Source organism: Neodiprion fabricii, chromosome 5 (genome assembly GCF_021155785.1).
Source record: "Neodiprion fabricii isolate iyNeoFabr1 chromosome 5, iyNeoFabr1.1, whole genome shotgun sequence".
Lineage (NCBI taxonomy): Eukaryota > Metazoa > Arthropoda > Insecta > Hymenoptera > Diprionidae > Neodiprion > Neodiprion fabricii.
In genome coordinates, this window is record NC_060243.1 from 8,619,352 (window position 1) to 8,632,069 (window position 12,718).

At 34.8% G+C, this 12,718-nt stretch overlaps 1 protein-coding gene across 6 annotated transcripts in view; it reads right to left on the reverse strand.

The window, feature by feature from the left end:
• Positions 1-12,718, reverse strand: part of LOC124183794 (NAD(+) hydrolase sarm1) — a 183,075-nt gene that overhangs the window by 58,398 nt on the left and 111,959 nt on the right. The window contains exon 1 of one of the 6 annotated variants that reach the window (XM_046572798.1): positions 10,640-10,788. The exons of the other annotated variants lie outside the window; for them this stretch is intronic. Within the exon in view, the coding sequence (XP_046428754.1) occupies positions 10,640-10,720 (81 nt within the window). The 5' untranslated portion in view covers positions 10,721-10,788. Of the gene's footprint in view, positions 1-10,639; positions 10,789-12,718 lie in introns of those variants that run through there. 6 annotated transcript variants of the gene reach the window in all.

The following is a 12,718-nucleotide window of genomic DNA, read 5'->3' on the forward strand; positions in this document are numbered from 1 at the left end:
CGACCGTTCTGTGAAGAATCAACTTTCCGACCCGATAACAAATGCTTCCCAAACCTTTCCGAGTCACCATCTCAATTATTTGATATTCTAACCTCGAAAATTCGTATCAACTACGTCGCCGGCAGAAACAGTTTGACAGCTGAAACTAGGGTTGGCCAGCCTGCACGAACAGCCGATAAAACTCGCGCATGCGCGGTTGATTTTCAAGTTTCAAGAGATTGTCGCGGTGTGTATATGCTTAAGAACGGCCTTAGCTGTGCGTGCAAACCGTTAGACCGTGACCTCGCGCTAGGCTTAATGTACTGCAGGAGGAATGAAAAGGATCTTCAGACCTGCTTTCGTAAAATGCGTGGGGTGGGTTAAACACTGCGTTTCAGTATTACAGAAATTGTCTACAATTTTAACGCAAGACTCTGACGTTCAAAGCGTAAGTCGTTTAACTGATTTTGCATATTGTTCGTTAATTTTTGTTACTGCATCGGTCTAATTCATCCAAGATTCTTCAAGATAAAAGCAAATAGACGTTTAAAAAAAGTGTGCTTCTTAATTTATTTTATAGGTGTAAGTGTATCATATGCATGATGTATGATTGTAAAATGATCGTTGAAATAAAAGAAGAGTTAAAGTAATGATCACACGATATTTGACCGAATCATTATAGATATTATTCTCGGTTAATCGCATCGCGAATGTGTTGTATAATTTTAATACAAGACCAGACGAGGAATAGAATGTATTTGAACAAACATTTTTACCTGACAAACGGTTGATTCATACACGTAGTTATGAGTAAAGGAGCAGTAAAAAAAAAAGAAAGTAGAAGGAAAAAAGAAAGGAAAAAGAGCCCCATTATATGTACCTAAATAAGTACAAGTTTTCGGAATTAGGAGCCCTGAAAAAACTTTCCACATCTTCAAAAGACACTTAACGTACATAAATATGTATTTTTCTAACATTGTTAATAAGTGTTGCAGTTTCTTACTGTCGTATCATGTCTATTGTAAAAAAAAATATATATATATATAAACAATGATAATGATGCGACTCGACTGACTCGTTAAGTGCTGGTTGACCTATAAAGCGTTTTATCATACATACCGATATTGCAGCGCGAAATTTAGTCGGTAATATAGTTACGCAATCGAGCCGTTAAGTTTCATTGCAGCTAATTATTACTACCAGTAAATGAGATTGCAGTTGCAATTGTTTTTTTTTTTTTTTTTATTCACATTCTTCGTTTTATTCAATTAAAATTACCCCTCACTTGGTTATTTGAAAGAAATATTTTTCTACAAGTCAGATTGAACAATCATCTTTCCCAGTGCTTATAACGGGAACTTACGCGGGGGTTTTTTTCTCTTTTCTTTTTTTTTTACAGAATTTTAGTTTCTGACGTAACTGTGACGTGTTTGCGGTAAATGGCGAAGTCTCCTGCTGGTTTTTACTTCTTTTATTTCACATCAGTTTTGTCTCAACACTAAAGTGTATAACAGATACTATAGTATAAATGGAGGCGTAAGTCCGCGCCAAAAAAAGTTACGCAACCGCGATCTCATCTCCACAGAATTACGTATCTATGTGCAAACGTGAAGGGCGTGTGTGTGTGTGTGTGTGAGAGAGAGAGAGATGACGTGGACTAAGCCTAGGAAAAATCGGAGCAACAAATGATTTTTTGTAGTTTAAGTGAAAAAGCGATCATTCACTCGACGATATAATACATATTAAAATGTGTCGCAATTGCAAAGTTTTATATCGTACAATTTGTTTGGTAGGGTGAAAATTTTGTTCATGAAAAATTGGGCGGGAGAATGTGATTTGTGAGAATCCAATTTTAATACGCGGTGAGGAAAAAGAGAGAGAAAAAAAAAATCTACACGCGTGAAGAAAAGCAGTAAACGCGCAAAATACGTAATTCAGTCGGTTTGAATGAAAATAAACTATTCGATTGGAAATAACTTTGATTCCACGTGTTGGTGAAAAATTTGCTTCCTGCGAATAAATTACTCGTATGAATTCTAATAAATCGTTTAAATATTCTATAGAGTGTGTATATTAGATATTTTCAAAGTCACCGCTACATGTCGTCAACATGATCAAAATATACACATTATATTATACAGTGTTCAGGAAATGTAAGCTTACACGACGTGTAATATTAATAAAAATTCAAAAACAAAAGGACGCAGAACAGTTATTTTTTTTTTTTAAATATACACATTCATAATTCTTGTTTATATCGACAAGAATTAATCAAAAAATGGGTCGATATTACGGTAGTAAAATTGTGCAGCGATGAAATCTTGTAGAGTCCGATAAAAAGATTTTCTATACAAGCAAAAAAAAAAAAAAAAAACAAGGAATTTCATCTCGATCAGATCAGGTTTCCTTAAATTCAACGAAACAATGTTTGCATCAACGTATATTTCTTCAAAAAATTTAAACATTTTGTACGACGGTTAGCCGAATGAATAATAATGATCATAATAATGTAACGACGGTCATTCGACGGAATTTTGCACGCTGCACGCAAATATTCGCACATATAAGGTAGGTATGTAGGTATAATTAGGATAAAAACGCGAGAGGACAGATGTTTCCAAAAATAAAAGACAAACTTATTTAGACAAACGTTGTGTAATTTTTATATCCACTTGTCCATCGTGACGTGTTTGCTGGTTTGTACAGATGGCGGAATAAATAATTAAAATGTCACATGTGTATTATTAGAAAGAGGAAAAACAATTGCGGGTACGATTTTTTAAAGAATTTTACCGCAGTTTTCGTATTCAACATCAATTTAGCGTAAAAAACGATGATCGCCAAATTATCCATTCTCGTTTTCTCGCTTTAATAGTTTTTTTTTTTTTTTCCGTCAACTGATTTCAAGTATTCTATAATTTTTTCCCTACTAACTCTCGATTACATTTAATTTTCCAAATCGATCTACGAATTATTTATCCTGCAATTTTTTCCTTCGATTATATATGCGAATTATACGATGCACGAAAATTTGTCATTACACAAACGAAATTTCATATAGCCGAAACGAAATATTTCAGGCTAATTTCTTCGGCAACCTTCGACTTAATTTATGAAAAAATATCGAGAATTCGAGATGACAAGTTGCGTAAAATTCGAAATTTTTAAAAGACCTCGAGACAGTTGGAAAGATTAAAATATAAGAGGGATGGGATTGATTACGAACGAAGTAACAATCTCAACTACATTAGACACGGAGAAAATGTTTATTTGTATAAAATTATGACATTTAATTGAGACAGCTGTACAGAGTTCGTTATAACACGCGTTTGTTCAATTACCGCGTTAGTTTAGTACATTATAATAACATACGCACGTGATAATAATAACACACAATTAATGGTTGCGATATATTACTATCTTGCTTTAAGCCGTGTATAATATAAGAGAACAAAAGGAGTGTCGTAATACGTAAGAGAGACTCGTTTAAAGATTATAAAACATTGTACATCCGGTTTGTCACCCATTTCGTTAATTGACCGCGGTGTGAGAAGCCGGTATTTCGTGAAACTGTAAGTGAACCAATGTCTCGTTCATTCTCTCGTTCCTCGATTCATAAATTAGTCAGTTCACTCGTTCATTCATTCATTTTGTTATGGGACTGCGAAGGACTGATTAATCAACTGGTTAGATACGAGAATTCCTGCGGCTTCTCTCGATATTCAGCCTTGGCTGCATCGCTGATGCATAATTTAATCGTAAGTGCTCGCCACGTGCCGATATTTATACATCCGGTGAAATCTTTCACCAAGGCGTTGAATCGAGCGCGTATTCGCACTTTTCACCGGAAATCTCGCAACGTTGTTCGCGTCACTGCGGTGAATCTTGTTGGAGTTATGCGGATATGACGGTTCAGTGAGTCTGCGAATGCGCATGCGCGAAGTACCGAAAAGACAACTTTTAAGTCTGCGCGCATGCGCTGTCGCGAACAAAGCTGACATTACGCGACCCTAACCTCAATTTCGGGCTCCGTGAAAAAACGCGCAACATACTCTTGTTATATAAAGAATCGTACGCAACGATCTTTTCGCCTCGCGTATTTGTAATATTCGTCTTCGGCTTAACTACGACTTATATTGCAAACTAACGCTCGATTCGGAAAGACCGAGTTTGCCTCCTTGTTACACAATATACTTTTGCGTTCATAACTTACAGCTTGTGAAACGAGACGGCATTTTATATTTAATAGTCATTCTGGAAATTCTCAGACGATAATTATCGTCGTTTTATACTTTAAAAAAATTCGTCGATGGTATTATCATTCATTTTCGGGATTTTAAATCCGAATAAGCAAATACTTGAGTGAAGCTATGTTGGGGGAAAATGCTCTTTTTTATTCGATCTAATCGTGTAATAAGTGTCTCAATTCCGTTTTGCGACGGGTAAAATGATTGTGAACTTTTGTAGTCAATTATGTTCCATCGTCATACGAGGGAATTTCGGAAATCCCGGTATCGTTGGAGCAATTTTAACATTGGTCAGGAAAATTTTATCGCGTTAAAAAATTGTACGTAATAATAAGGAAACAGCCGTTCGTAACTCTACGTTTTAACGACGTTGGATCAAAATTTTCTAAATTCTCAAGTAACACGAATGAAATAGAATGTAAATGCCGGTGTAACAACGTTCTAAATTTTGAAACATCGAATTTCTTCACTACGTTTTACGATTCGTAAATTCATAGATTCATCTGTCGACATAAAATGGTTACAGTGAAAAATTTTGAACTTCCATTCGAGAGAATCTGCGAAAAACGGGAAATTTCAAAATTCACTTCTCGGGTATCAAATATACTTCAAAGAATTCTAAAATGCAGATCGAGATATAGAATCTTGAAAATTTGAAATACATAAAACCTGAATTCTAAAAGCAGGATTCTGACGATACTATATTTTGGCTTTCTGCATGTTTGGAAATTCCATGAATCGATTATCGCGATTTTTAAGATTCAACGTTGCGACTTTCTTTCCACTCACTGATCAGACCCTGACACTTTGATCCACGGTTAAAAAACGTATCCATCCGCAACTTCAAAGACTCCGACGAAACGAAACAAAGAAACAATTAGTTTATGCAATCGGCAGTGCTGTCGGGTGTTTAAAATGTCCCTTTTATTGACCGAACGGCGCCTCACCGAAGGCTGAACCAACACACGTGGTGAGCGAGCAGCGGCGTGTAAAGTGATTGTTTTTCATGGAGCGAAAGACAAAGAGGAGAAAAAATAAATACATAGAGAGGTAGAGAAAGAGGGGAGATTGTGGAGCCGAATAAGTACGTGGCATGAAAATAATTTACGAGCGTCGTAAGATCGTCGTGTAAAAACACGAGAGTTGAAGAGATCCTCCTTAATTCCTCTTCGTCTCCTCTATCCCTGCGTCCTCATCCTCCTCCTCTTTCTGCTCCGGCAGCAGCTCGACTTGACCCTGGTTTTGACCCAGCATCCGCTCGGTGGGCGGTTCTCTTGACAATTCTTGCTCCTTCTCAACTTCAGCGAAATATATGTATAACAACACGCGGGATGACAAAAAAAGGAAATGAGAAGAAAAAGAGAAAGAAAAAAGTAAAAAAAAGAAGAAAAAAAAATAACAAATCCAACCAGCCGAGGATGAAGGGACACCACGGACCTTGTTAAGGCAATTATGCACCGTATAGTATGCCTTTATATATATGTATATATATATATATATACATATACCTATACAACGATCTGGGTAAAACCAATTCGAAATAAATTGCCGTTCCTTGCCCGTTGCAGTTGCTTACGACCGTAAAAATGTCAATGGGTCAAATCACGTTAGTGATAAAATTATCTCTCGATATTTTATCGAAATTGTCAGGGAAAGTTTTTTCAACGTTTTTCTCTATGCGTTATAACCCATTGAGTCGCACATTGTTGTCCTGTGTCAATTTTTATAACAAGATAGTATCGTAGGATTTTTAGGGTCACTGATTTTTTAAAAAAAATTCAAGATGGCTGACCCAATATGGCGGAAAAAATCTCACATTTGGTCGAATCCAGTAAGAAGAAACTCGACGCAGGGGTTTTTGGGGTCGCTGATTGGATCCGCCATACTGAAATTTAAAAATCTGATTTCAGATTCGTAATCAGCGACCCCAAAAACCTCTGGACAGGGTTTTTTCTCCGGATACGATCGAATTTGAAATTTTTGTCCGCCATGTTGAATCCGCCATCTTGAATTTTTCAAATCCGATTTCAAATTCGCAATCAGCGACCCCAAAAACTTATAATTTAATTAGAGGGATAATTTTCTCGGAAATTAATCATTCCTTCAGTTTTCACGATTTCTTTCAATCAATTTGTTTCTAACAATAATAATTTACATTACATCGCAATAATTACTCTCGAGTATTGAAAACCTATCATTATACTATCAGAATTAATGGCAAATAAAACGGCAAAGAAATATGTATGAAAAGTTATCTAAATATACGAAAAGTGGGAATAAAATACGTGGTAAGAATACCTTTTTTATACGAGCTAAATAAATCAAGTTTTCACGTTATCGTTGTTTTGAAAATCAGAAGAATATTGTTTACAATTGCCTAATGCTATACAATAAAAATCATTTAAATCTAGTTTAACGCAGGTCTATATGAGATTCTACGATATGTTAGAAAAGAAAAAGTTCAGCGATCAAATAAAAAAAAAAAATCTTATCACTGTTTTGTTTTTTACTTCTCTGCGAAATAAAATATTTCCCGATAATTTCACGTTCATAAGACCACAAACCTCGCTGATAAACGTTGATTTATACGCGAAAGATTTTTGACGAAATATTTACAAAAAATTGCCAACGCTGTACGGAATCTGTTTAAAAAAAAAATTCGGCTCATTTTCCTAATTACGAAGAATTTCTTTCTCATTCGTAATGTAAAAAAATTTTCCTTCGTTTTTCAGAACCATCTTCTTTATTTCGAGAGAATTAGAGACGAGGAAGAGGAATGACTTTAACTTTGTGCAGCGCACGAGCGGCTCGGGACAACCGGAAGTGTAAAGTGATTCCGGTAATTCTGGTGGAAGAAGGGGAGTTAAAGTGGAGGGCAGCTCTCTCCATCTCTTTACGGTTCCTCTTCGCCTGCTCCGCCGCACAACCGTATCGTTATTATCATCGTCATCATCACCAGGATCATCATCATCGTCGTCATCATCATCACCGTGATGATAGGAGGGCGCCCGCGCGATCCTGGTCGTCCATTGATATTAATGTCGTTACAACAACGAGATAATGGATATGGGTAATATATACGGCACGAGCCGCTCGATTATACAATTCAATGCCAATACAAACAATTCTGCGCCATCGTGTGAAAAATCATTGCGGTAGAAATCGCGGATATCGATTCAAATAACTTGAAATAATTCTGGGATAATATCTTTAGTTATCTTAGTTATCTTTTGCAAAATAAAATTTTGACTGTATGACGAAGAAAACAAAAAAAAAAAAAGAAATTTGCCTGAAACAACTAAATATCGAAAAATAGATCGTTATACTCAAAAAATCACAACTCGCTGAATTTTCAGTACTTTGAAGCTGTACAGATATTAGGAAAAAAAAGATTGCAGATCCTACGCGATGAAAAAATAGTATTTATGTAAGTGAGTGGAGTTGGAGTCTTGGAAAAATAATGAATTAACGATGATTTGTAATATTTTATTATATATCTTGGATTGGATCAAATTATTTGGCATGTTATTTCCTACCTCAAATTCCATTTTCTGCAATCCTTTTTTACAGGATATATTAACATACTGTTTATACACGTTATAAATCTTTGGATTTTTTGGCCACCTTTTTCTTCTTACAAAGTTGTAAAAAGATTAATAAGTTTTGGAAATTACTGTTTATATTATATACACTATCTAAAAGTTGCGGTATAATTTCAAATTTGTGGAAAATTTCGCCCGAATGATTTAAAAACTTGGAATGTATTAACAACAGCTGTTCAAATTTTCGATACGCTAAAAAAAAATTTCCCTCTTGCATTGAATTTCACCAGTTTTTCTCGTGTAAACTGTAAAATTGTATCTGGTAAAAAACCGTCGAAACTTATAATTAGACTAAATCCTATAACGCAGATTTTTGCGATATTTTTCGTAAACTGTAGTGCATCGGAATCTATTTTTTTTCTTTGGCTTCTTTACACCTATAATTCCCGAGTCGCACGTACGAACGAATATAATATGTATATGTATATGTATATGTATATATATATATATATTATACACAGCGATATTTAAACGGATATTTTTGTCTGGAATTTCTCTAAATATATCGAGACCTAGATTCGCTGGACACGAGGAGATAACGGATCGACGATGGCTGAATAAATATATATTGTATGAGAGATCCGACGAGTCGAGTTTTCTTGCATCGAGATCTAATGTGTGAGAGATCATTCTTTTATACCCAATAATGATAGAAAACAATTAAATTACAATTAACACAAGATTCATCCAGAATTTCACCCCCCAAAAATTTTTAACCGATATATGAGGGATTCTCCGTCGACTCGGCCACTTTTTTTTCGACCATCTCAGATCAGCCCCATAATTGGTTATATCAAAAACTACTACTGCTAAAAGTTACTCTATGTGAATTTTTTCAGATTTTTTAATTAATTGTTTGAGAAATTGCCGTTTTTTTTCGATCGAATATATCTCGGAAACTTGAAGTAACTGAAAAAAATGACTCTACATAAAAGTTGTAGTTTTTTGTTAGCTTTCGAGAGGAATTTTTGAAAAAAGTTTTACGTTCCGGTAACTCTGAATTTTTACCAAAAAAGGAAGAAATTATTTTTTTTTATTCAAGAAGGACCCTTTTTTTTGCTCAAAAAATTACAGAGTCTTCAAATATGTGTGACAATATCGCAAAGAAATCGCCAGAATGGCACGGATCGAGGTTTTAGGGTAAAAAAAATAAAGCCACACAAATTAATTTTTTTATACCAGAACCTCGACCAAATTTGTGTGGCTTAATTTTTTTTTAACCTAGAACCTCGATCCGTGCCATTCTGGCGATTTTTTTGCCATATTGTCACACATATTGGAAGACTCTGTAATTTTTTCAGCAAAAAAAAGGGTCCTTTTTGAATAAAAAAAAAAAATTTCTTCCCTTTTTGGTACATTCCTGTTAAAACTTACATTAGCCGATCATCACACACTTGTACAACGCGTCTGTTTCTCTGCCCTACCGACAGGCAGCACTTTTCGCGTTTTCGCATACAGAGAAACAGGGATCTAAATTTGCAAAAATAGAGGGAAAAAAAAACAGTTTCACAATCCAGAGACAAAGATGGAGAATTCAAAGATAACACCGACGTTGAAATATCGTGTTCAGTTTATAAAAAGGTGAATTACACGTTGGTAAAAATGTGTGTTTATAAAGCGCAAAGTCAATTTCCAAGGTATTTGTTCAAACAATTGAAAATCAATAAAAAATCTACGATCATATGTCACATGCTCGAATTTAATTATTATCGACCGCGTTGACAAAATTTGCGATGTTTTCTTATAAATTTACCGTTTAACGTTCGTTTATATTTAAATGTAACGTGATTTTGAGAACGCACGCAGCTTCATGTATGTAAGGAATTTTAATAAAAAAAATTTCGAAAAATATATATTATTTTCAATCTTAAGCGTATCGACGTTTTGATGTTTTCGACAATTCGCGTTGTTTCAGTTTTCGCTACGTTGATCGTTCTCGAAATCGAAAAAAAAAAAAAAAAAAATAAAATAAATCAACATTCGTTTCAAGCGTCGGTAAATTTGCAAAAAGAAAAGATTTCTCGCACAACTGACGCCGGTGAAACTTGCGTGGAGAGAAAAAATGGGGTAAGAGGAAGGAACTGAGTTACGTAGCGACGGAAAGTCGCAGCTGAATAAACGATTAACAGCTTGATATGATCGAACGAATGCGAGCTCGGGTAAAAAAGGAAGAAAACAAAAAAAAAAAACGAACAACACTTGTTATCGTGAGCGTCGGTATTCGAAGGGAGGTGTTCTGTTTTTTATATAAATTTTCCTCTCTCCTCGTTTTCAATTTCCACTACAACTACATCGCCTAACGTTTACTCGGAAAGCATATTTTTCATCTCCAATTCGACTTTTCTCGCAAGTTTTGCAAGCTGCTCCGCTTCACCGAGCTTATTTTAGATCTTGAAACACCGGACGATCGTTTCTAATTCATACTCTGCAGCGCTTTCAAGTTAAATCATGAACCTGTTGCGTTCAACTTCCGCATTTTGGACCAAGACAAATTTCTGATTCTGGTTACTACAGAGTCCGTTGAATACTTTAATTTTTTTTAACATAATCGATAATAAAATTACGGTTCTGGGTAAAAGAAAATGAAACGAGTATCTTACGTGTAACGTTAGAAGAGTTGGTATCTACAAGTATTGATAATGATATAGAAAAATTACTTGTATCACATTTTCTTACAATTCTGAGAGTGATGCTATATTTAAACTTCATCATTCGAATTTCCCGCCATAAAACCGAAACATCGTTAGGTTGCAGCTTTCGTGACGATCAGATATGGCCGATATTCAAAATTTCTTGATTTAAAATTCTTACCTTAGCCTGAAGTCCGGAGAAGAAGGAACGTTTCATCGGATATCCTGGAGACATGTTGATTTTGTTGACAACCATTGTCATAACAAAATGCGTCAAATAGTGTCAAACGAACGTGGAAATCGGAATAAATTTAAAAAAAAAATCTTCCCCCGAAACAAATCGAGGGTAGTAAAAAGAAAAAAAAAAAAAAAACAAAACAAAACTGCTTTCCGGTGATATTTTCAAATATATATATATATATATATATATATTTTTTTTTTCTTTTTAAATCGCTCTTCTATCTCTCTGTTCAATTTTTTCACTGCAATCGGCACTTGAAATACAATTAAAAATTTCGGAGCACCCGAAATTTCTCACAGTTTTCACACTACGGTATAAAAAAGTTTCCAATTTTTGATATTACCGTTATTCATTTCGTTAGGATTTGAAATTCGTTATTGTTCACAGCCGGTCACCGCCTCTCGCGCACTTCCGGTTTTATTTCGACAATACGATTCTGTGTACGGATCTCTCTGTCTTACATTCACGTAAAAGTTACATGTCGGCCTGAGGCGTTCAACTCGTAACTGAAACTCTCCGCGTTCCAACTCATCCACTCAGCGAATCTCAACGCACTGAGCTTTCAGCCTTCCACGCTGGCTTATAAGTATTTCCTCCCCCCCCTCTCCAAACTTGCTTTACCGCCTCGCTAACCTGTATCGGTTACGAAGTAGAGTCGTCGGCTCGAAAGCCGCCTATTCACGAATCTGCGGCCCTTCGGCTGAAAGTCGATACTTTTGACTAATTTTATCGCGAAACTAATGTGTCGGGAAATTTATTATTACACTGAGAAAAATTTCATTTGTTGCGGTAAATAGAAAAATTCGGTAAAAGAGGTATCGTTAAAAAAACTGTTTCAATATTTTTGGAATCAGGAAAAACGAGGCACGCCTAACCATTTTGCGCTATCTTCGATCATTTTTTAATTGTTGCAACGCAAAATCAGTTTGTGATGTTTACTGTATTTGTTTAGTTAAATAAGGCTTTAACGTCAATTTATTCTTGCACAAGCATTTAATTTTCACAACAGTTGCAAGAAAATATAGCAACAGGGATCGTAATGAGAAAGAATAGACTTTCCGGTAACAGCTAGAAAACTAATTTTCATATTGTACCTAGAACTATATTTTTCGATTGTGGTAAAAAATCAAAATACTGAGCGGTAACCGGAACTAAAAATTTCTCTCATTGTCAGTGTATATTAAAAAACTGCAAAGATCTTTTTGATACTGAAATTTTGAACAATAGTTTAAATATCAATCCCTAGAATAGTTTTTTTTCTTAATCAGAAAACTGTAATTGTACAAAATTGTACGAATCGATACAAATTGCTTTCCAGGGTATTTTATTTCACGAATAATTTCAGCCGATCTTATAACAAATCGAAAAATTATAAGAATCTTAGCTATTCTCAGTATTTTTACTGATCCCTCTCAGGGGGAATTAAATTTTTATTTACAGTAGTGGGACTTGTTAGTCAAGGACGAGAAGCTGTATTTTTAATATCACCGAACTAATTAGAGATCAGAAATAAAATTTTAATCAAGTACGTAGTTAATAGAAAAAACAACCGGAGACCATTTGCCAATCTTCTTCTTTTTATTTAAATTTTTTTTTTTTTTTATACATCATTTCACTTGCGTTGAATAATGAATGGTGAAAAAAAATTCTCAAGAAGTAAATAAACGAGATGAAAATAAAACTGCAAATGTAATAACGGTCGATTTAACGATTATGATGAAACTTAACGAGATACAGAATCGCGAGGAGGAATGTTCAGAATAAATTGAAAGACAGCTACTTTAAAAAAAAAAAAAAAAACCACTACTAACAACAAAAATTATATCAAAGTGGTGCGCAGACGAAAATTAGAAAACTTTTCAGTCAAATTGATGCACAGTTTTCGCTTCTACAAATTGAGTATTCAATAACTGTCGTTGTTATAAAGCAATTCTTTGAATAATTCCAGAGTAGCTTCACCTTTACTTGTGTTTATTTTTCATCTCAAGTCTCTGTTTAACAAGTGACCGCACGTTTCGC